The 23521-nt window shown below is 41.9% G+C and overlaps 1 protein-coding gene across 1 annotated transcript; it reads left to right on the plus strand.

Moving 5' to 3' along the window:
• Positions 1-1029: 1029 nt before the first annotated feature.
• MYLIP (myosin regulatory light chain interacting protein) lies at positions 1030-16524 on the plus strand. Its single transcript, XM_054629263.2, has 7 exons — positions 1030-1245; positions 2251-2441; positions 11307-11492; positions 12241-12438; positions 12778-12942; positions 14371-14791; positions 15132-16524. Exons 1-7 carry the CDS (start codon positions 1159-1161, stop codon positions 15219-15221), a joined length of 1338 nt encoding a protein of 445 aa, XP_054485238.1. The 5' UTR covers positions 1030-1158; the 3' UTR covers positions 15222-16524.
• The last annotated feature ends 6997 nt before the right edge of the window (positions 16525-23521 follow it).

Below are 23521 nucleotides of genomic sequence, written 5' to 3' on the forward strand. Positions count from 1 at the left end.
TGGCATGGTGGTGCATGGAGGCCGTGACAGAGCTTGACTGGTTGTTCTTCAAATTTCCATCTTCCTCAGGGTTTTGCATTCTTCATAACACAGACTTGAAGAGGTCAAAGAGAGTATGGGAGTGAGAACATCAATTTGAATTTTATCTTGCATTTAACAAAAAAGGAGTGTTTGAAAGCTGAGACATGAGCCAGAGCTCAGGGGGACTTTATCGCTTTCTACAGTGCCCTGAAAGGAGGGTGTAGCCAGGTGGGGAGCAGCCTCTTATACCAGTCAACCAGCAATGGGACAAGAGGACATAGTCTCAAGCTGCACCAGGGGAAGTTTAGTTTGGAAATTAGAAATAATTTATTCACAGAAAAGGGGATTAGACATTGGAATGGGCTGTCCAGAGAGGTGGTGGAGACACTGCCCCCGCAGGTGTTTAAGGAAGGACTCAACATGACACTCAGTGCCATAGTCTAGTAGTTGACATGGTGCATCATAGGTGGGACTCAACGATCTCAAAGGTCTTTTCCAACCTAACCAATCCTGTGATCCTGTGAAGGCAGTATTTGGTTGTCATACAGCCCATGGCTGCCCTCTTCTCACATGGATCACAGATTGTCCCTGCCCAGCAGGCTTAGCCCCCACCTGCACTTGGAAGAGCACACCTTGCTTTCATTTAAGTGGACACAATGCCAGGGTGAGCAGCTCCGGGCCGTGGCAGCTGAGGGAGGCTGAGGCGGGCTGAGGGGTGCTGAGGGGGGCTGAGGAAGGCTGAGGCGGGCTGAGGGGGGCTCAAGGAGGCTGAGGGAGCCCCGCCAGCGGCCCCAGCGCGCCCCGCGACCCTGCGGGCACGGCGGGGGGCGCCAGAGAGCGAGCACAACACAGGCCCGCGCGGCCATGGCGGCACTGATTGGTGGCGGCGGCGGCCCGCAGCCATGAGAAGCGTCCTCTGATTGGTCCGCAGGTGCGGGCCCGGGCGGGGCGGGGCAGCGGAGGGTACATAAGGAGGGAGCGGCGCTGGCGGCGCGCAGGCGGCGAGGGGCGCGGGACGGGTGTTGCCGGGGTCCGGGCGTGGGCGGCGGCGGGCGACGCGTGTGGGGCTCAGCCCGTGGCGGCAGCGGCCGCTCCGGGTGTCCGTGGCGGCAGCAGCGGAACCGGCTGTCCCCAACCATGCTGTGCTATGTGACCAGGCCGGACGCGGTGGTGATGGAGGTGGAGGTAGAGGCGAAAGCCAACGGCGAGGACTGCCTCAACCAGGTGAGGGGCTTTTCCCCGCCGCCCGCCCGCCGGGCGCCAGCGGTCGGGGCGGGGGCTGTGACGGGCGCAGCGGCGACCACGGGGCAGCGCCGAGCCCTGGTGCCCGGCGGCCGCACGGCTCCCCTGGCAGCCCGCCGCTCTCTCACCGCGGCGGGGCCCGGGCGCCAGGCGAGGGGCGGCGGTGGCGCGGGGCTGGGCCGTGCGGGGGCGGCCGCGGCGGTGGGGGCGGGGAGCGCCGCCGTCTCCCCGCTTCTCTTACGGTTTTGGTTTCTTTTTTATTTATTTTCCGGTTTTTTCTTTTTTTTTCCCAACCCTTTCTCCATGTTGAATGCAGAAGGTGCTGCATCCCACGCCACGGGGCTCTCCAGCCCCTCTCCCGTGGGAAGCGCAGGCCCGGGCCTCGCCGCTGAATCCCGCTGGAAGCGTCCCCGAGAGGGGACAGGAGTGGGGCCTCAGGCGGGGGATGTAGCACCCACTGCATCCAACCCTCTCCATCCGGGCCCGAGCGGGCTGGAGCCGCCGTCCAGGTGCATTCTCGCCTTTCCGTCACCACCGCCTGGCTGTGTCTGCGGTGGCTGCCGTGGGGATGCTGGGGGGAGACAGACGAACAGTCCGGTCTGCTGCTGGCCCCTAAATAAAACTTGTGGGTGACTGTACTTCATCACTCCTCCTTGCCCAGCAAGTGCTGTTGGCTACGATGTTGAGGAGCAGATAGTCTCCTCTTGTGGAAATCCGCTGACCCTCTGAAGTGCCTGTCCTGAGGGTGAAATTTGACCGTGGAAGCCCCTGTGTATTTTGGCTAGTGGAGAAATTCCTAGTTCATCCCTGGTGTTTTTTTCTGAGCTGTTTTGTATGCAACCTAAAATCCGAGTGATTAAGCCTTTGTATGAAGGTGCTAACAGCAGGATTTTGTGTGTGCGTTTTAAGTGAGCAGTCTAAAAGACCACTTCAGATGTTACTTTTCATTGTCATGTAGCCTGATTGTAAAGAATCTTATTCTTTCAGGTTTGCAGAAGGTTGGGGATTATAGAAGTTGATTATTTTGGACTGCAGTTCACTGGCAGCAAAGGGGAGAATCTATGGCTGAATTTGAGGAACAGGATCTCCCAGCAGATGGATGGTTTAGCCCCTTATCGATTGAAACTGAGAGTCAAGTTTTTTGTTGAGCCACATCTTATCTTACAGGAACAGACAAGGTGAGTAAATATGGTTGTAAGCACATTTAATTTAATATTTTGTTTCCAATTTCTGTAACTTACAAAACTAATTACATGCTGGGTTTTATTTTATCATATGGTAATTTTGCTTGACTTTTCTATGTAGTTTTAAAATCTTAGTGTTTTTGAAGTTTATTGCTTTTTTTTTAAGAAAAAAATTAATTAAATTGGCAACATTAAGCTTCGTGTAGCTGCCAGTAAGCAATGAGTGTAACTTTTTGAGCACTTAGTGCTGGAACTGGAAGAAACTAAGTTACATTAGCAAACTTTTTATATGGTATTTTTGTGTCCGATAGTAACCTCTGTTCTGTGGTGTTACTCTAGGTCATTCTGAACCACTAGTACAGAAAGGCAGGAAATAATTCCTCCCACAGTGCAAAAAAACTTGCTGAATTCCTTTTTGTCTGGTATTATGTTACATTAACTTTCATATAGCTACAGGCCCTTAGAGGCTACAAAAGAAACAGCTGTCTGGCTGCTTCTGTGGCAAGTCCTCTTAACTAAATTGTCCTACTGTTATTAAATCAGAAGGAATAGTCATCTAAAATTAGTAGGGAACACTTGCTTTTACTCCTTGAGTTTGATTACCACATGAATTGCAATGAAATTATCTTTAAAGAATGCTGTACACATGTGTATTTAATGCTGACCTTCCAACTACTTTTTCCTGTTAGTTTTGGATAGTACAGTTAATATGAATGGGGCCAATTGAAATCTAGTGTCTGTATGATAATGCCAAAACCCATTTTCACTAGTCACCTGAACTTGTTACTCTCAGAATCATTAACTTAGTACTTTCAGAATTAAGACCATGAGTACAACATGAATGTCTAAAGAACTTGGTCAGAGGCTGACATTCTGATTTGATGTTTATTTCATAGGAAAAAGGTTTTGAATTTATTTTTTGATCTAATGTGTAGGGGAGGCTTTTGGGGGACAGTAGTTCCAGCTCATCAATATGGTTGAAGTTTTCAGAATGCTGTGGTGGTAGACCGTGGTTGTCCTGGATAATAGTTTCAGTTAGGCAAATGCATTTAAACTGAATTCCAGTTCTGATAGACTTTTTTTTAGGAAATATTTTCTGCTATCCATGGCATATGGGGGAGTATTTTTCCTTAAAGAAACTCTTATTTAAATATTCTTGGTTAAGTGTAAAACCAAATAACAAATGGGATTTGAGTTGAACAAAAGGAGCCACACAATTTCATACCTGATGAGGCGGAAGAGATTACCCTGAGCATGTCAGATGTGTCTCTGCTCACAAAGCAAATCAGGGTGAAAATCTGAGGAAACCTCCAAGTGGCATTTTTATGCTATCATTGATGAATGCTTGTTCAACTTCACAAGGCTTTTACAGATGTCTGTGTTCCTGCCTTCAACACTGTCAATGCAAGACCTGGCAGGAGGTGGAAGTTAGTAGAGAGGTTGAACTGGTGAAACATGCCCCAAGGGCCTCAAATACTGACTTGTGTAGCTAAAATGTAAGAGTTTATACACCTACATCAAAGCAGCAAGTATTTCTCCACTGTAAAGATGACTTAAAAGGATGTAGGTGGGGCAAGTTTTCTTTTATGTGTTAAGACTGTTCTGAAACTAATATTTTTAACAAACAATTTAAAAATTAACCCGGGCTTAGGCACCAGAAGAGATATATTAAAACCACATACAAGTTTTATGTCAAGTTGTAATAACTGCCTTTTAGTTGTGTAAGCCCAGTAGTGCACATGTAGCAGGCCTAGAATTCCAGTGCCTGTGGTAAATGTCTATTCTCCTGGATTGTTGACACTGAGTTTTAGTAGAGTGGCTTTTTTTCCTACTTAGGTCTGCTTGAGGATTTACATATGCATGTAAATGTGAATTCATTCTTAGTTTCTGTGTAAACATGAAGGAGAAGATTAAAAACTTGTAAACCTGTTGCCAAACTTAAAAATCAATGAGTATATCATAGAATTGCAAGGATTAGCTGTACAGTTAAAACTGACACATTGTTTCATCTTTATCTGCAAAGTCTTGAAGAAGAAAGTGATGGGTATCCTTAGTTTCCTTTAGCTGTTGTGTCCATATTTGATGTATGGGTGGTTCTGGCAGAGCTGTTGCCTTATGGTCCTGTGTGTGAAGAACGCTGGGGAAGTTTTCCAGTCTTTTGCTTGCAGCTTCTGATCCTGTTTTTACATATAAATTAGATGCATGTTGAGACCGCTTTTGAAATCTGAGAAGCTGCAAGTAATTCTAAATTTTGATGTGCTTCATCATGATGATAATGGCAAGCGTTGTGACTGAATGAGAAAGCAGAGGGTTTTTTCTGTATACTTAGGAACCTTTGCCAACCCCAGTGTCAGTGCTTCATTGGAGACCCTTGCCTTGCACTGGAGTTTAAAACTCAGGTGTATGTTTGTTTGTAGCAATTTAATGTTCAGGTTTCTACATGGTGTGAAAGCTGATCTGGCAACAGAACGTCTACCTCTGCTTCTGTTATCTTTATCAGCCCAGAGGAAGATTGCAGCCAATTTTAATATTCTTGTACAAGGCAGCCTTCTTGCTACAGAGCACAAAGACAGAGCAGGTTATAATTTTTTACCTCTGACCACTGTGGCAACAAACCACGTTCACTAAGTGTTTTGGGAATCTAAGAAGTGTGTGGAGAAACCCTTTCTACTGCACTTTTTTTACAACAGGGTTAAAAGTAGTTTATTCTTCTTTGGATCTCAACTTTTAGGTTTTTTATTTCACTACCTGGTACTGAACTGCACCACAAGATTTGATAGTTTAGACTTGTTTTCAGTGGAATAAAAGTGCTTCAGTGCAAGAATGTCATTCAAATTTAATCTGCTTCTGTCAGAGATTTACAGACAAGTCTGAGATGTGAAGAGTGTGCTGCTTTAGAGGAGTTTGAAGAGCTAGCTATAAGTTTTCTTTAGCATGGAAAATTACACTGGCTTGAAAAGGATTGTTACCTCTTTGCTTAAAGACACATGTGATGGCCCAAATCGAGATCATAACTCTGGCTTGTGTCTTGTTCATTTTCACTGTTTTGTATTTCTTTGATAGGTCGTGCAACAGTTAGGGGTGGAAAAAAAGCAAACCTACTTTTCACTCCTTTACTGAATGACTTTTGTGTGGTTCATGTATCAAATGCTGTGAAGTGTTGAATTGAAGTAAGGAGCTAGGGTTTAGAGAAAGGATTATACTTCGCTAATCGGAATTTTCAGGAGACTTTTTGCCGGGGGTGGGGCCGGAGGAGGTGCCCAGGAGCGGTGCGGGTGTCCGGGGGCAGGGAGCGGGAGTGGCCGCGGCCCGGGAGGCCGCTCTGGTTTGAGATACCGCAACCCCTGCCCTGGGCAGAGAGCTCCGGGCATCGGCCGCAGGCTGCTGTGCAACGTGGAGCACAGGAGTCTGGAAACTTGTACCCATGGTGCCCGGCAGCAGTCTGGGAGAATGATGGGGTTAGGTTTTAAATTTAGCATTATTTGTCTTGTGTAGCACGACTGAAAGTCAAATGTTCACATGTAAGCTACAAAATATGTCAAATTCTAGCGAGCCACATAGTATCATGAAGCGTTCAAAAGAGCTGTGTTTTGCCAACCTTGAAAGTGGCAATTACTGTTTTTGAGGTTGTTAAAAAGTTGTGTGATGTTTGCCAGTATTTGAATTATACTTTCAAAGTACAATTTTTGCTGTATTTTGTCCAGTTGTCCAGTTGTATTGATGAACTAGTTAAAAATAAGAGTGGCTTTAGATCTGTTGAGGAGTCAGATACATGCAACAGGATGGTTTTCTTGCTTTTTGTCCTATAACATTAGGTAGCCAGCACAGCAGTGGTGTGACCTTTGTTACAAGGCCATCAAAGCGTGTGTGATTGACACTGGGGTGAGTTTAATGGATCTGTTTGTCTAAGTCAGAGTTAATTGCAGGTGGTAACCTTTTATCCAGTCTGTTATGAGCAATGAAGAACATAGATAATGAGGAGCATAAAAAAAGAGAAAAACATTGCTTTTTTTAAGGTAGGGTGGCCTTGTCTGCTTTTAAAAACAGAATTGTTCTATTTTCTATAGATTTAGAAATCTTTATCAATATATTTTTAGGGAGAACAATCATCCCTCTTAATTTTGATTTTAGACTACAGAGCAGTAAATGTACTGCACAGTAGGAAAGAGCATCAACCCCAAAGAGAACAGGTAGTTCCTTGGGAGGTATGCCAAGATTCTTGCCAGTAGTAGTCTGGCAAGAGAATGAGGGCTTTTGGCTATGCTTCTAGAGGTCATTAGTCATATGCAGACACCTCTTTGGTAAAGGATTGGGGTTTGTCACTTCCTCCACTGACAGTTAAATTTAGAGCTTAAATTTTTTAGCTACCCATTTGCTCTGTTTCCCTTGTCTTGATTAAAAAATATTAGTAGAAACTACTAGTAGTAGTGCAGAGCCTTGATTCCTAATGCACATAATTGTCTTCAATGAGTTACAAAAGAAAATATGATCTTGTGTTACATGTACTTTTTATAGTATTTATTTGTGGAGTTGTTACTGCCAGTTCATTTGGATGAACACTATCTAGGTGATTTGCCCCCTCTTGGAATTCCATTGTAGTGAAGTACTGATGTCTGTTTCTGGTAGCAGTATTCAGTATTGTCAGCTTGCATAAATTGCTTCAGAGGGAGGCAAAAAGCAATTAATGTGATTGATATCTGGGTATGTGGCTTTGGTTTGATAGCTATACATTTTTGTGAAATGGACCATCTGCTGAAATCTTGCAGCCTCCCCTTTCTACAGTTTTTGTATCAAATTATTTACATCCAACTGCAATACATTAATCACACCACATTTGATTTTACTGTTTTGTATGTACATAAATCTTAAATTATATGCAGAACATGGATCCAAAAATAAGGATGCAAAATGAATATAAAATCACCACCGTAGCTAATGCTTGAAGAAAATCTGGTCTTGTTCTAATTGTAAAGCTGCCCTTTGTTCTTTTGGAAAGGAAGAAATCTGTCTGGGCAGTGACTGATGGAGTGTAGCTTTGGCAAACTTAATGTGTTGCCCTCTAGTCAGTATGCTTACGTAGTGTTTTGAGCTGCCAAACTCAGAGGAAAATGTTCCACAATTGAATGCACAGGTATGTCTAGGTAGCATGGGGTTCAGAGGGGCAGAAAAGGCTATTTTGGGTTACACACAGTCTTTTGTGCTGATGCTTTTGTGGAGAACTTGGGCTATAAGTGCTACGGGAAGTTCTGTTTGTCCTTAAAGTTGCCACTGGTTGATCAATGTCCCAACATGTCTGCCAGGTGTTAGGATGACTAGGAGTCACAGCAATTGATGGGCAAAGTTCAGAGTTGTGGAGATTTAAAGACTAAATGAACCCTTGGCGAGGGTAGTAAAAAGCTGCAGAATGTGCTAAGGGATTGTTGGGGGGGGGGTAGGAACAGGCATACCTTTGGTCTGACTTCACTTCTCAAATTTGTAACATGTAATATTAATGTATCAAGTGCAACTGAAGTGTGAATGATGCAGAAACAAAAACATTTCGTTTCTTATATAGTGGACAAACTTTAGATTTTCTACCAGCAATGCTGGAAATGCAACCTTTAAGGAATGTAAAAACAGTCTAGTTTTTAGTTTTAACAGCTCATTGTTCTAAAACTTGCTAGGTAAGAATTCCTTTAAGTCTAAAATACTAGTGCTGAAATAATTCCTTGGAAAAAATCTATCTTTTTTGCTGTACAACCTGATTATCTTCAGAGGTGAGAAAAGTCTTAATTTTTTTTAATCATATCTAAAGGTTCCAAAAGAGAGACAGGATGGTGGATTGTGTATGAAGTGATTAGGTCACAGTCTAATTTACAAAAACTTACAAAATCCTTTCTTGTAACTAATAGTATCTGTGATAAAAGCAGGTTTTCTACAAGACAGTCTAATGGGTCCTTTAGAATTTGCAGAATTAGATAAGGAACTGCATCAAGGATCCTGATGCTTTAGTTTTGCTTGACTGTATTCAGCAATAAAATCACATTCTTAGGCCTTTTTCTTTAAGGATCAAAAGACTTTGTTTAGTTTAGTGTTAAAAGCAATTAAGTCTGTGTTTGTTATCAGATTATGGCTAGTGTCATGTTTTGGACCTTTGAAGAGGAATGATTTTACAGTCAGTATTAGTGTAACTTTGAAGGAGTGCACTCTGCAGCAGGATGGGCTAATCTAAACCACTTTTTCTGATGTGTTCATAATCCTCGCTGTCTTTCAGTTTCTAGATAAATGCCTTTTCTTCATCAAACACACTTAGAGTCTAAACAAACAAAAAACCTCCAAGAACAAACAAAAAATCCCACCAACACACACACACATAAAAAAAGTTCAGGTAGCAAATTCTGTGCTGCCTTTGGTTCAGGCCATCTGCTCTAACAGGTCAGTGTGAAGTCATTCACTGTCCTGTTATGGGTGCAGTTTAGGTTATTTAGGTGCAGATGGACTGAATTTGCATAGCTAGTTACTTTGCAATAACTGTCCTTTATATGTGCTGTTTGTTCTACTTATCAAAAAATTGCAAAGTAGCTGAGTATTTGTGGGATGTTTTCCCTTATGTGATGTGAGCCAGTTAAGGCAAGTTACTGCACATTAGCTGATGTGATGCTGCTTCACATTGTGCTTTAAACCCATTTGTCTTCCTGTGCCATTACTGGCTTTGTAGTAATGGAATGTGACAAGCCATGCATCTGCTGTATCTGTTTCTGTAATTCATCTGTATTTGCAGGAGCAATATTTTGGTTTCCAGCTCCCCTTGAGGTGTCAATAAACTCTTCCCAGCAAGAGGAGAACTCTTGACTTTACCCTGTGTAGTCAGTGCTGTCATATGAAAAAAACCCTGAAGATGCAATATTTTGGGTGTGGTAGTTGTAAATGTGTTTTAGCTAATGAGAAAAAAATGTCTAATCTTTCTTTGAAATTGTTTAATTAGTACTTAAAATGACTGGAAATCCTGTTCTAGTATTGTCAGAGGATCAAGAGTGCATGAGAAGTTGTTTATTTTATGAAATGTTGATTAGAGTTAGGGAAAGACCTACTATTTTAATTTATTTTGGCTCTAGTGTTTTCCTAATTTATACTGAATTCTTTAAATTTATGCACTGAGCACAAAATGAGTCTGTACAACTAAATAATCTTAAAAGGCCACAGATATGCCCTCCTGGGCCCCAAGCTCAAAAAGCTGTGACTCTGCAAGGTAGGAGAAACACATGGGAGCAGAGGTTTGACTCTCTCTCAAAAAAAAAAAAGCCTAAAGAAGGAATAACCTGCTGACAGTGGACACAACTTTGTCTGAACGTCTGGTCCCCTTGCCACCTAAAGTTGTGTCCTGCACAGTGTGAGGACATTGGCTTTCACCAGACCCCCCTCTAGAACTGCTGAAGGGTGTGGGTTGATGTTTAGACTTGAGAGTGATGCGATGAAACACTTGTATCACAACTTGCATGATGCTGTAGCATGACAAATGGTTTGCAAGGGGAAGTGTTGGAGCTGTGAATCCTTGCAGGAAGTGGACTGTAGGAAAGCTTACAGGATAATTTAATACCAAATCTGTTTTGTCTCAATTCAAAAAATTGTGGATATGAGGCTTCTTTTGGGCTGGTATCTTCTCAGTTGCAACATTTACCAGTAGAGCTAAGAAAGAACTCAACTTTTGTGAGTTCTGTATTTGCTCATAATTCTGAAAAAGTCCTATTTGCCTTGTTGTACAGAGGAATTATAGAATGCTACAACAGAATATATGTAAGGTTCAAAATACCAGTTGGAAGGAAAGCTCATCACTTATTAGCATCTTCAACTTCAGTGATGAGAGGCTAAATACAGAGCTTCAGTAAAGCTTTTCTTAAAAGTAGATTGGACTTCATTTTAGAAGAGTAAATGTCATGTTCCTGTGGAAGCCAAGACACATCCCTGTGGGTGCTAGGCTTCATTTATTGAAAGATTTTTTTCTGTGATACATAACTCTGTGATACATAATATTTCATCTGGCTTCCATACATACATTGAGCCTTAAATGATAAAAAATTTATATTGTGTCCCCTGAAGGAAAACAAGGATGATCTATAGAAGTTAGGCCAACCCATAGGGGATTATGACATGCTGCTGTTAATGTTGGTGAAAATGTCGATTTGTCTGTCAAGTAACCTATTAGATAATTAAGAGCAGCTTTTTGAGTTTTCAACAAGCTGTCAAACCTGTCTTGGTCTCTAGTGCAAAGGTTGGTCTGACAAATGCTTACACCATAGCTGTTTTTCTATTTCATTCCCCAATGCCTTTTCAGGTATTTCAAGTTACTCTGTTAATCCTGTTGTTGGCAAAAACACCATGGCTGTAGTGGCAGGGGCATTTCCAGTGTGTAGAGAGAGTATGGCCTCCCCTCTTGCATAACAGAAGTGTGAATATTTTCAGATGCTTTTCCCAAATTTGCTTTTGTGAAATGAAGAATAACTTGTAAATCACAACAAAAATGTAAACATGGGAAACGAATTTAAATCTTTCATTGATACTTTACTCACTAAATTGAAATTAATAAGTGGCCTTAGGAGTTAAAGCAGTTCTTATTCTTGAGATATTCAGGATGATGGTGAAGTGCTCTTTTCTTTTAGTAGTGATTTTAGATGCTGCCTTCAGTTGTAGCTTCATGTTTAAGAGTAAGTAACGAATAAGATGGAGGCCCTTTTCTTTGCCTCATGCCAGGCTTCATCTCCTTGGTGCATTCATTGCAAATTCTTGATTACCAAACATAGCTGAGATGTTACTTGTTGCATGTCTTGATTACAGATATCATGTAACACTTTGTGTGAGCAAATGTTTCTGATTGTGTTGCAGGCATATGTTTTTCTTGCATATAAAAGAAGATCTTCTTGCTGGTAATCTTCAGTGTTCTTCAGAGCATGCAATTGAACTTAGTGCATTGTTGGCACAGATGAAGTTTGGAGATTATAATCAGAACACTGCCAAGTACAATTATGAGGAGTTGTGTGCAAAAGAGCTCACCACTACCATTTTGGAGAGGTAAAAAGCACAATGATCTAGTTTCCTTTTTGGAGACCAACATCAGAAGATTTTGTTATGCATTTAATTGCTGGTGATATAGTGTAAATGAATAATTTTACAGTAATAGCTTTGGAGTTCAAAATCTCCAACCTGAAGGTTTGATGTTCTGATTTCGGGTAAATTTTTAAACTCAGTTATGAGGTGATTTTTTTGGCTGGTTGGTTGGTTTTTTCTTAGGAAAACTCTGGTAGGTGAGGAAATACAGATATATTTAAGTATCTGGATGGAGCAGGGTATTTAAATTGTAAGTCTGTCTTAGACCTGTACTTGTGAATGAAGGAATTCATTTGGCTCAGTACCCTTACTCTGAAAAGGAAACAGAATTCTGAAACATCTTCATAGCTCCTGAATATCAGGAAACATTGTGTGTCATACTTTTCTGTAGTGTTTTCTTTAACTATAAACTTAGTGGTAGCTCAGGGAAATATGTTGGGGCTGTTGGTGTTGTTTGGAAAGCTTTGATTACGTATAGCTTTTTCATTTCTAAGCAAATGCACAATATTTTCTCCTTGACATTCTTAGGATGTTTTGGTAATTCTCAACAATTTCCAGTTCATAATTGCTGGAAATCTATAGACAGATAAAGCAGGTCAGGAGCATTTACTAATCTCTTTAACTAGGTCATCTAAAAACCCATGTTAAAGCTGCTGACAGTAACAGCAGATGCTTGAATTATTTCACCTATCCTTAATCTTTTTATCAACAGCATTATTACAAAGCACAAGGAGCTAGAAGGTCTAAGTCAAGCATCTGCTGAATACCAGATTCTACAGATTGTTACAACACTGGAGAACTATGGGGTAGAGTGGCACTCAGTGAGAGATAGTGAAGGACAAAAGCTCCTTATTGGTGTTGGACCTGAAGGCATATCCATCTGCAAAGATGACTTCAGTCCAATCAACAGGTATGTGTTTCCTGGAACTGTTTGCATGATCAATTTTTCAAAAACATGGAGCACACCCCTAGTTTTCACATAAATACACAAAATGGCTCTGAGAATGACTAGAAGTGGCTATTGGGATGTAGGGTCTGAGGGCAGTACCTGCTTGTAATTAAGATAAAGAAGTGACCTTAATAATCTTGATTTTTATATATATTTTTGAGCCAGCATCTTTAATCAGTATTGCTGACTACCATCAGAAATCATTGTAACTTCTGATAAAAATGCACTGTAATAGTTTGTGGAAAATGCCCTAATCCTTAACAACTAAATAACCTTTCTTTTTCTGACATTAATTTATAGGATTGCTTATCCTGTTGTTCAAATGGCAACTCAGTCTGGAAAGAATGTATATCTGACTGTTACCAAGGAGTCTGGTAATAGTGTGGTTCTCTTGTTTAAGATGATCAGTACAAGGGCAGCAAGTGGACTCTACAGAGCAATTACAGAGACACATGCATTTTACAGGTCAGTATTGCCCCTAGAGTCATGGGCTGCTGCTCTTCTCCAGTGTTTGATCTAAGTGCTTAAGCAGTCAGCAGTCTAACTGCACTTTGGAAATAGTCTGCAAAATTCCATTGTCTTTGCAGCCTCTCTTTTCCTCTTAAGTCCAGAAGCTGAACAGGTTTTTGCTACTTTCCATTTTGTGGGGTGAGACTAACAAGAAAAATAAGCAAAATTTTCCCACTGTGAATAACAGCATTTCAGAGTATGAATTTTTTATGTTCCTTGGTACTTAATAAGGAACACATACATTTTTTGTTCCTATGTAAGAGAGAGAATGAGAGCAGTGGGGAAGATCTGGTCATTCGGAATGTGTAGATCCTTTATTTGGCTCCTTCAGTTGTTAGGTTATCTGTATGCCACCTTCCCATCCCATATATTCAAACCTTCTTACAGTTCCTCTGTCCTTGCTCACATGCTCAGGATTTTGCTCCAGGCCAGCAGCTATCCACTGTCTCTGTCCTGTTGTTCTTTGAGGGTGGGGTGCTATACTCATATGTTGGTGGGCAGCTTTTCAACCCCCTTTCATTCCTATGTGGTGTCCAACACTGATCAGTAAGACTAGCTCTCAAACACACTTAGCAGTGTTTTCTTAAAATTAACTACCACATCCTAATTTCAATTACTTCTTAATCTTTGTATCTGCTTACAGTTTTCTGTCCTTTGCAGTTTGATTTTAATTTAAGCAGAATTTTAGTTTGGCAATACCATTTGGCTATAAGCTTAGATCTTGGACCTTAGGCCGTGTGAGGCTGTAGTCCTTCTGATCTGTTTGTGTTTTCCTTCCTGTGTTGCCTAGAGAAGTGATATGCCTTAATAGGCTTCTGAAGATTCAGCTAGATCACTGAAATAGGTGACAAGCATGGTTAGGGTAGCTGAAATGCACAGTGGCAAATACAAATGCCTTAATTCTCTATACTCCATTTACACTGGTTCCCTTCAGAATGGCATAATACTAGCATATAAGGTACTGGGTGGAAATTGGGTTAAAAACATTACTTGACTCTATGATAAAAATTGAGAGCCAAAGAGTCCTAATTGGAATTCTTTAGGGCAACATTTGGAAATGCCATGCAAAAAAGGTGTTGCCAGGCTGAACTGTGGATTAAGCAACTGTTTGCTTTTTGTTAGCATAATTCTTTTAAGTCCCTTTCATAGGCTGACTCCATTTTACCAGACACTGTACATTTTGAAGATGTAAAGTAATTGTCACTTTCCATTTTACTTTTCAAAGGAGAATTTTCATGCAAAGATCATTCAAGAGCTTAAATATTACCTCAGATGGTTTAATTTACTTTCAGTGCTGTTACTTCAGCTTTGGGAACAAATTACTGTAGGATCGTTCTATTGGTATTAACTAACCAAGTTTGCATTTGTCCTGTTGCTTTATAGGTGTGACACTGTCACCAGTGCTGTCATGATGCAGTATAGCCGAGACTTAAAGGGTCACCTAGCATCTCTATTTCTGAATGAAAACATTAATCTTGGTAAAAAATACGTCTTTGATATTAAAAGAACATCAAAAGAAGTTTATGATCATGCAAGGCGAGCTCTTTATAATGCTGGCATTGTGGATCTTGTTTCAAGAAGTGATCAAACCCCACCAAGTTCCCCTCTTAAGTCTTCAGAAAGCAGCATGAACTGTGACAACTGTGAGGGTCTCAGCTGCCAACAAACAAAAGCCCTGCAAGAGAAGCTGCGCAAGCTGAAGGAGTCCATGCTTTGTATGGTGTGTTGTGAAGAAGAGATAAATTCAACCTTTTGTCCCTGTGGCCACACAGTTTGCTGCAAGTCCTGTGCTTCCCAGTTACAGGTAAATGCAGTGCTATTAAATTATGAGTTACCATTTTGTGTGGAAAGTTTGATTTTTTCTTTTTAAATTTGACGGTCATGGATTAATATGTTTGTGTTGATGTTCTAGTAAAACTACTAAAATTTTTTGTGGCAAACTAATTTCAGAGAGCATTCTGTCTAAATGATGTGCTAATGTAATTTGTGGTGAGGCTAAGAATGAGCTGCATGCTTCCAGCCATACCCTGTCTTAAATATGGGATGATGGAAAAAATGCTATTACTGTGTATGTAAAGTCTCCAGGAAGTGCAGAGACTCCCAAAATACAAAGTAAACTAATTTCCAATGTTTTTTATTTCCAGTCTTGTCCTGTTTGCAGATCTCGTGTAGAGCATGTCCAGCACGTGTACTTGCCAACCCACACCAGTCTTCTCAATCTGACTGTGATATGATCTACGTACACACTTCAAATGCATCATGTACTCTTCAAACTGCACTAATAAGAAATGCTACCATTGATTGTGAAGAAGGCAATCACTCTGGCACCTATCCACGATCAGAAGCAAAAAAAAAATATACTGCATTTTTTAACATAAATATTCTTTGTTCAGCATGTCCTAAATGGTTTGGGACATTCTCTGAGAGTAGAAGTGTAATTGATTCATGTTCTTTAAAGAATGATCCATAAGTTTGTAGCATGGCAGTGTTGCCATTAAGCTCGGTAACCCTGGAGAAATGTGGTGGACACATGCAGATGTACCTGGCAAAAGCAACACAGCCTTTTCTTTTACATGCTCTAAATCCTTTTTAGTACAGTTGCACTGTTTATTTTAATAGTAAGACTTGCTTTTACACATACCAGTTTAGTAAGGCTCATAGCTTCTGCTTTTAGTAAACTGCTTGTAAGAGGAGAGATCTCTTTTTAAAAAATTAGTTCTTAAACTGAAGTTACAAGGCTTCACTAAGCAGCTGTGCTTAACTCAGAATTCTGTTACATAGAAATCAATTCTGAGGGAATAGCTTTGGAAAGGGAGGACAAGATTGTTAATCTTCAAGTATTGAGGGTGGGTCAGGAAAGTCTTGTGGTTGCCAGTGTCCTGTGGAAGCACTGCTATGGCAGTTCATTCACAGCTCTCAGTGGGCAGGGTACTCCCAATTTTCCCACGGTCCACTTCTGGCTGGTGGTGTCTTGGAAGCTGCAGGCAACTGCTCTTCAAGTTGGCTTTATTTTTGGAGAATGATTTTAAGCTATTAAACATGCACCAGTAATCTTTAAGGGTTTTGTATAATTTTAAATGCTTTCTTCAGTTAGCATCTTTAGCAGGAAATTACTTACCCAGTAAAATGTTTTTGATTTCCACCCCCCCTACTTGGGCATTTTGGGCTCTGGTTTCCTAGTGTTTTCTCCAGGGTACAGAGAGAACTGGAGATCATGTTTGGGTGCAATACTGGCTTAATCAAAGCTAGAAAAGTACACTGTCACTTTACTGAAATTCTCTGACTATACTTTTCATATTGCCTTAATGTAGCAGTAATGTGTGTTTATGCATCTGTTTCTTTGCACAGACATTTTGTCAAAATATTAAAACTCTACTTTTTTATGACACATTAGCATATAAACCTTACTCTAAGAGGGTATTTATTTTTTCACTTTGTAAAGAAAATTTTGTTTCCTCATGAAGCAAGAGCTTTGTCCTATATTGTAGGCAGCTTCTGTCTTTTTTATATTCAGATTAATAAAGGACTTTAAAAATCTTTGTGCTATTGCTAGGACTGATTTTCTTCTGATACTCATCTGAGGCATTACTGAACTGAAAACACAATGCAGTATTTTTTCATGTTTAGAGTCTTGAATATTTTGTCACGCTTGAGGTAATGAGGTTTTCTCAAGTGCATGCAAAGGAGGGAAGAAAACTGACATTTGTTACAGACAGTGAACTTTAAAACAGCTGACACATTCAAACTGTAGCATAGCCTTCCAAATTGACCTTGTGAAGAATATTTTCTACAATAAATTGCCCCAAATCTGGGGCAATATACCTGGAGGTGTATTACAGCGGAATGAGAGAAATTTAAAAATGCAGCTGGAGAGTAGAGGCTTGGAGTTTCAGTAGCCCTGTCTAGCAAGTTTTTGATTACAGATGTGTTGGTGTCAATGTTTTGATTGCAGCTATTCAGACTTGCTAACTCCTTTTACATTGTTGGAGAGATGGTACTTCAGCACTTCCAGGGCTGTGCTGTGCAATGAAAAGGAAGGAGTGGGTATACAAGTGTGCTCAGAGAAGACTCTGTCCAGCTATTGTACCAGCATACAGTGGTACTTGAGCAAACCTTTGTGTGCCCAGATTACAACCATATGTTAGTAACATCTAATCCATTATGGCAGCTGGCTGAAATGGGTTGTAAATTAATATAAATAGATGTTAATACAGAAATCTGATTTAAAGCATGCAACATGATCAAGCTGTTAAAATAGGCAAGCATGAACTCTAGGTCCTTGTAATTAAATTGACTGTGTAATTAGACTTTGCTTATAAAAATAATTCCAGTAGTTAGAACTCTAATCAAGGTAGAGCTTGAAACCAGTTCTATGGCAGTGGTGGAATTTGGCCAAATCCTATGACTTCTGTAAACATACCTTGTTTAGTGTTGGAAAGCTGTGAGGTTTGAGTGCAGGCAGGCACCTCGCCTGGTGCAGGCTGTGCCTGAAGCTGCTGGGAGCCTGGTTCTGTCTTGGCAAAGCAGAGTGTACAGCATCAAGTGAAGGCTGATGGACTTTGGCAGCTAGGAGGGAGTCTCCAGTTGGTGGGGGTTTGTGGTTTTTTTAAATAAAATTGTTACCTGTTCTGAGAATTGAGCAGCAGCCCACCTCTGCAGTGTTGTAAATCCCTACAAAAGCCTCACTTGGTTTATATGTAAGAAAAAATTTCATGCAAATCAATGCAAGGACAGCTTTGATTTGTTCACAGACTTCTTTCTTCAGAGGCATTGCTTGAAATGTAGTTGATCCTGCCCTGCTAGGAAAGTTTTGCTTAACCATCCAGCACTGCTGTGACTCGTGTTGCTCAATGTTTGTAGGTCGAGTACACTTTATTGCAAGGAGTACCTGTGTCATGTCCATGTGAGCTGCTGACTGCTGTGGAGAGTGTAAAGGAAACAACAGGAAATCTTGGAACTCCACATGCCATTTAGTCATACTGCAGAAAAAGTCAGGTCTTGTTTGCTGAAATGCTATCTTCTCCAAAGATGCTTTGAATGTTGCAATGGATGGTGGGTGGGGAGAAAACCCCAAAATCCAAAACGAGAAAACAACAGCACATTTTGTGGGAGTAACTGGAATGTGTGTCCTTTATGCTTCTTCCTCAGGAGCATTGATGACAAAGCTTCATTTGGCATGTGTCACATGTAAGTCAGCTCCTGTACCAATATCTGCTACCCAAAGCTGGTACAACTTGGCAAGAAAACACATGGAACATTGAGTTTTTATTTATCTTCAGAATTGCAGAGCAGCTGTTATAATCCCATTGGGTGTGAGCAATGTCACTTTAAAGTGCTATAGTCTGAAATTTCCCCCACAACTACCTACATGGGAAAAACTCACCTTGGGAGACAACATGACTTGCTGGGTCAATTTGAGCCAGAGCCTTGCTAGTGGCATGCACCTCCTGAGGGCAGAACAGCATTTAAGAGCAGCCCTGTGGGGAGAGGGTTCCATGTAGGAGATCTGGAGAAGATAAAGTACTGAAATAGTTGCACTTGTGTGTTATTAATAAGACAGAGCTTTGAGGTTCCAGACTTCCACCAGTATCTCCCTGACTTTCATCCTCCCCTTGCTGCACCCAGGTCTCTGTTTATGGAGAGCTCACTTGGCGAGGGGCTCCAAAGGCAGCATGTTGAGATGTTCCAAGCTACAGCTGTTATAAAGGCACAGCTCCATCCTCCAGTTCATAGCTGCTCATTTCAAGCTACATACAAAATGTTGAAATGCTAAAGAACTGTAGAAAGAAGACTTCTGTATTTCTTAATTATTTTGATTTCTTCCCCAAGTGCCATAAAAGCATGTACACAGCAGCATGCATATATGTGGAGATTCATTTCCTTGCTAAATCAGCAGTGTTGCTTTCCTAGGAGAATGCCCTTGGGGGAAAATTCTCATCTGTCAGCCTACACTGTTTCATTTCACAGCAGCACGCTGGCATGTTGATCAAAGACAGGGAAAATAACAGCTCAGATTTCCTGTGCATGTTTTTGAACAACAAACTCCATGGAGTGTAAAAATTATGAATTGACAAATTTTAGCTTCAGTAATGCCTGGTCAAACATCCTTCTGGAATCACCACCACCATTTTCAGTGAAAGAACGCTATAATGCCAGGGAAATGCTTCAATCACCTTGTGCCCTCAGATTCAGCCAGCTGGAGCCTGTTAAATCAGAATGTAGGAACTGACAAATAGGTTTAAAAGGTAAAACTGTGGAGAGGAAAACCCCCACAACCTGGGGTACACTGCTAGAAGAAAGGTGGACTTTCCAAGGCAAGGCCTGAGCACAGTTTTGCTGGAGGAAACTTGGGTGGAGGCTTCCCCTATGGAGTCCAGGGCTGTGGCTTCCCATGGGACAGGTGGTGTGATAGGAGCATCACTGACCCTTAGCAAGAAGGGCTGGGTGGGATGTAGACTAGGAGAGGAAGGAGAGGACCAGGCAGGACTGGGGGCATGCTGGGGCAGGCAAGCCACTGGCAGACCAGTAATTCCCCAGGTAAACTCCCACTGGAGCATTCTCCAGACAGGCCACAGCCAAACCTCCCTGTCTGCAAGGAGCCATGAGAATCACACAACTGCAAAGGTAAACATCAGCTGGGACCCCATGGTTCAACATGACCTTCAGCAATACTGGGTGGTAAAAGCTACCGTGGTTTCTGGGTCTCCTGGTTTCCTGCAAGGGGTGGTGAGAGCTAGGAAGAGGCACCAGGAGGAATGTTGAGGAGGAACTCTCAGAGCCGCAGTTAAAGGAGTCACTGGTTGATGCAGTAGTAGGAAAATGCGAATTGTGACAATTCTGAAAACTCTCTCCATATGAGAATGGGACACGAGGGATCCAAAAGATTGAACAGGGCTGGTAGTCCTGGATGCTCAGGGATGGTGAGCAGGGTTCAGCATGACCTCTGGTTCATGGGGACTTTTGGAGGCTGGCCAGCAGCAAACTCAAAGCACTCATGCATATGTCAAGTTCCTGAAAGAAAAAGGTCAAGCAAATAGACGATACCAGCTTTCCTAGAGTTTAACAACAGGTAATTTGCTGATTTCTCATCAACTGAAAGAATTCATTTCAGCTGCTTGGATGCTGGGCTGGGTGGGGAATCAATCTGATCCTGATTTCTCTGCCTTCACTTTGTCCCTCTCCTGAGTGACCTGATTTAACATTAGCTATTTGCTAACCCTTCCTTATTCTTGAAGACTCTTCTGTTCTCTTACCAGTAATTTCTGGAATCCAGGCTTTGAAGCCAGCCCTTCTTCATCTAGCAGCTATTCTCATAAACTCTGTTCCAGGAAACAATCTGACTTGCTTTGGCCAATCCTGCCCAGTGAGGATGACAAACACACCACCCCCACCTCTTTCTGTGCCTTGTCAGGAGTGCAAAGAGCACCATCTCTGGCAGCAAGAAAAAAGGAAGGCAGCATAAAATAATCTTTCCTCTCACCATTGGGGTGTCTAAATAAGACTGTTTGTAGCTGCCCTGTCAGGATCACTTAGTGGTTCCAATGGGAATAACAAGGTGTGCATGTGTGTGAAGGCGTTTGCCAGCTTTGCTTTATCCAGTAGTTTGTGTCTGGCTTCTCTGCTTCAAATCAAGCCAATGCAGGTAACAAGAGCCAGTAACATGGCAACTTTTTACACAAACAGGCTTGCCAGAGCCAGATCTTCCTCTCTCCTGCCAGAAAGCTGTTTGTCTGAGGAATCCATGCATCTGGCACCAAATTCCAATCATAGTACTAAAACTGCAGGAATTACAGAGACATTGGCACCTCATCTGAAGAGACAGTACTTGTTTTCCTTGTTTAGAACTATAAATAGTCAATAGAGGACTCTCATTCAAGCAGTATTGATGATTGAAATAAACCAGGCACAGAGACGCGGCCAAAAATTGGACTTGTGCTGCAAAGCCAAACCAGATCTTGCTTCAGAAGCTGAAGTTCCAAAAGGTCAATGCAAAAAGCAAACTGGCCCTGAAGGTACACTGACACACCAGGTGTCCGTATGTGACCTTCAAACTGCTTGCCTAGGTCACTATTTGAACTGGAATGTTTTAAAAATGCCTTCAGCTTTGCTGTGGTTTGAGCAGCTGACTTCCTCCTTGCCCTCCCCAAAGCCCACAAAGTGAAGCAATACTGGAGTGGCCTGAGAGCACTCTGCCTGAGCAACCCACTGACATCATGCATGCTCTGCAAGTGCAGGTGCAGGGCCTTTATATTTAGCACACTGCAAAGTGGTGCTTTACAACCTTATCAGGAGAGCTCTCCAGCCCTGGGGGAGACAAGCATTTGAACCTCCCTTGGTGACAAAGAAGTAAATGACAACAGTTGTTCTATTCCATGGGAGAAAAATGCCTCTGCTACAACAGGAGGAAAAAGGCTTTCTGTTTAGGAAAGAGAGAGAGGGAGAGAAAAAATTAGTTTCTGTTTTTAAGAATAACTGACAGCTTCTTCTTGGAGAAGACTGGTAGGAATAAAAAGTGTGGGAAAACTTCTGAAAGGAAAAAAGAGACAGAAATGTGCTGCCACAATGAATGCTGTTACCCAAAAGACCATGATGCTGGGTAGGTTGCCAACTGTGCAAGTTCTGGTATTTCCCCCTCAAATCCTGTTCCTACCTGAAGAGTTTCCCTCAAAATTAACTGCCATGTTCTGCAAGCCAAGGTCATAGAATCACAGAACCACAGAATCATGGAATTGTTGGGTTGCAAGGGACCTTAAAAACTATCTTGTTCTGACCCCATCTGCCAGGAGCAGGGACACCTGACACCTTCCACTTGACCAGATTACTCAGAGCCTCATCCAGCCTGGCCTTGAACACTTCCAGGGATGGGGCACCCACAGCTTCTCTGGGCACCCTGTGACTCATCATCCTCACAGTAAGGAATTTCTTCAAAATATCTAATTCAAACCTGCCCTCTTTCCATTTAAAGCCATTTCCCCTTGTCTTATCATTGCATTCCTTTCTTAAAAGTCCCTCCCCAGCTCTCTTGTAAGCTCTCTTTAGGCACTGTGAGGTGCTCCGAGGTGTCCTTGGAGCCTTCTCTTCTCCCAGCTGAATGACCCCAGCTCTCTCAGCCTATCTGCATGGGAGAGGTGCTCCAACCCTCTTAGCATCTTTGTGCCCCCTTCATGGTCATTATTTCATGGTCATGGATTGCAAACAATAGTCTCTCTGACAGGGAGCTCTGTAGTGATGGAAAGAGGCAGAGTAACACCAGGAACCGAGCACAGTCTAGTGACTGTAAAATCAGCAGCACAGCTCTTGCTGAAAATCATGTCCTTGAGTGGGAGGGGAACATGTGACTGTGGAAAAAGAAACTAACAAGGGTAAGGAACAAGTGACAAGAAGAAAAAGGGAAACTTCCCCAAAACTGAATACCTTGCAGTGGTTTCTAATAATAAATTGCACCATATTGTGTTTCTTTTCTCACTCTTGGCTATGCAAATGTTAAATTAACAATCCCAAGCTGCTAAACCCTTCTTTATGTAATACCAGTCACATGGAAACAACATTGTTTTGGTATAGATACAACCCTCATGGCTAATCCTCAGCTGGGTGTTGTCTCCCTGGCTTTCTTCTAAAAACTTGAATCCTTTAGGATTGCACTGGGGCATGTTTGTCCTTGGAGCCTTTCCTTGCACAGCCTGTTTGTGAAAAGGATACAGCACTGTTGCATGAAATATTCTGCAGCTTCACCACCAACTTACTGGATACCTACCAGTAAATATTATCCATGTGCAAGGTGATACTTCAGTCTCTTAGGACTATTCCTGATTGCCCCACATGGTTGCAAACTCCCTTTTCTACATCCAGTGCATCCCTATCAAAATACATTTATCTGAAGCTTAATTTCCATGGTGGTGGATATCTTTACGAAAGGATACTTTAATGAAAAATGTCTTAAAATGTAATGTCCTGGCTTCAGTATGGTGTTCTGCCCTCCACAGCTACCAGCTCCTTTACTTGTAATCTTCTTGCTCTCCCTTCCTCCACAAAACACTTCCCTGCTTATCACTCCTGGCTCAGTCTCATGTTTCTGAGTGTCCTTTCCTGCACTCTGTGTTTCTTGGATCCAAATTCCAGAAGCATGCAGCTTCCACAACTCTATATCACCTTCTGCCTGCATGCTGTATTCTTTGAAACACAGCAGTATTTCCATCACTCTTAATTCAAGCCAAATCCCCAAATCCCTACAGTCACCTACTGCATTTTGGTTCTTCCTACAAATTACCTGTCTCCTCTGATCTTCTGCCTTTTTTTACAAAGGCCATCAATGCATTTTTTAAAACATGAGATGGCACAGTGTGGGTACTTGGATCTCTGATGAACTGAATATCAAAGAAGAAAAAGACAGCTGGCCTTCCAGATGTGTAGTCCAAAACTGGTGATGCTACTAATATCTTTCTGAAGAAGAAGCCAAACAGGTACCTAAAGTACAGTCAGTTACTCTGGGATTTTCCCAGTGATGTTCTTGAATCTACAAAGGCTTTGAGAGGAA

The sequence above is a fragment of the Agelaius phoeniceus genome, chromosome 1, assembly GCF_051311805.1.
Source record: "Agelaius phoeniceus isolate bAgePho1 chromosome 1, bAgePho1.hap1, whole genome shotgun sequence".
Taxonomy (NCBI): domain Eukaryota; kingdom Metazoa; phylum Chordata; class Aves; order Passeriformes; family Icteridae; genus Agelaius; species Agelaius phoeniceus.

What these genes read in the sequence shown, in the direction of transcription:
- MYLIP (XM_054629263.2), top strand. Translation starts at nt 1,159, where the DNA reads ATGCTGTGCTATGTGACCAGGCCGGACGCGGTGGTGATGGAGGTGGAG. An exon ending in ATCTTACAGGAACAGACAAG is followed by an intron (nt 2,442 to 11,306) that starts GTGAGTAAATAT and finishes ATTGTGTTGCAG; the next exon opens with GCATATGTTTTTCTTGCATA. An exon ending in GAGACACATGCATTTTACAG is followed by an intron (nt 12,943 to 14,370) that starts GTCAGTATTGCC and finishes GTTGCTTTATAG; the next exon opens with GTGTGACACTGTCACCAGTG.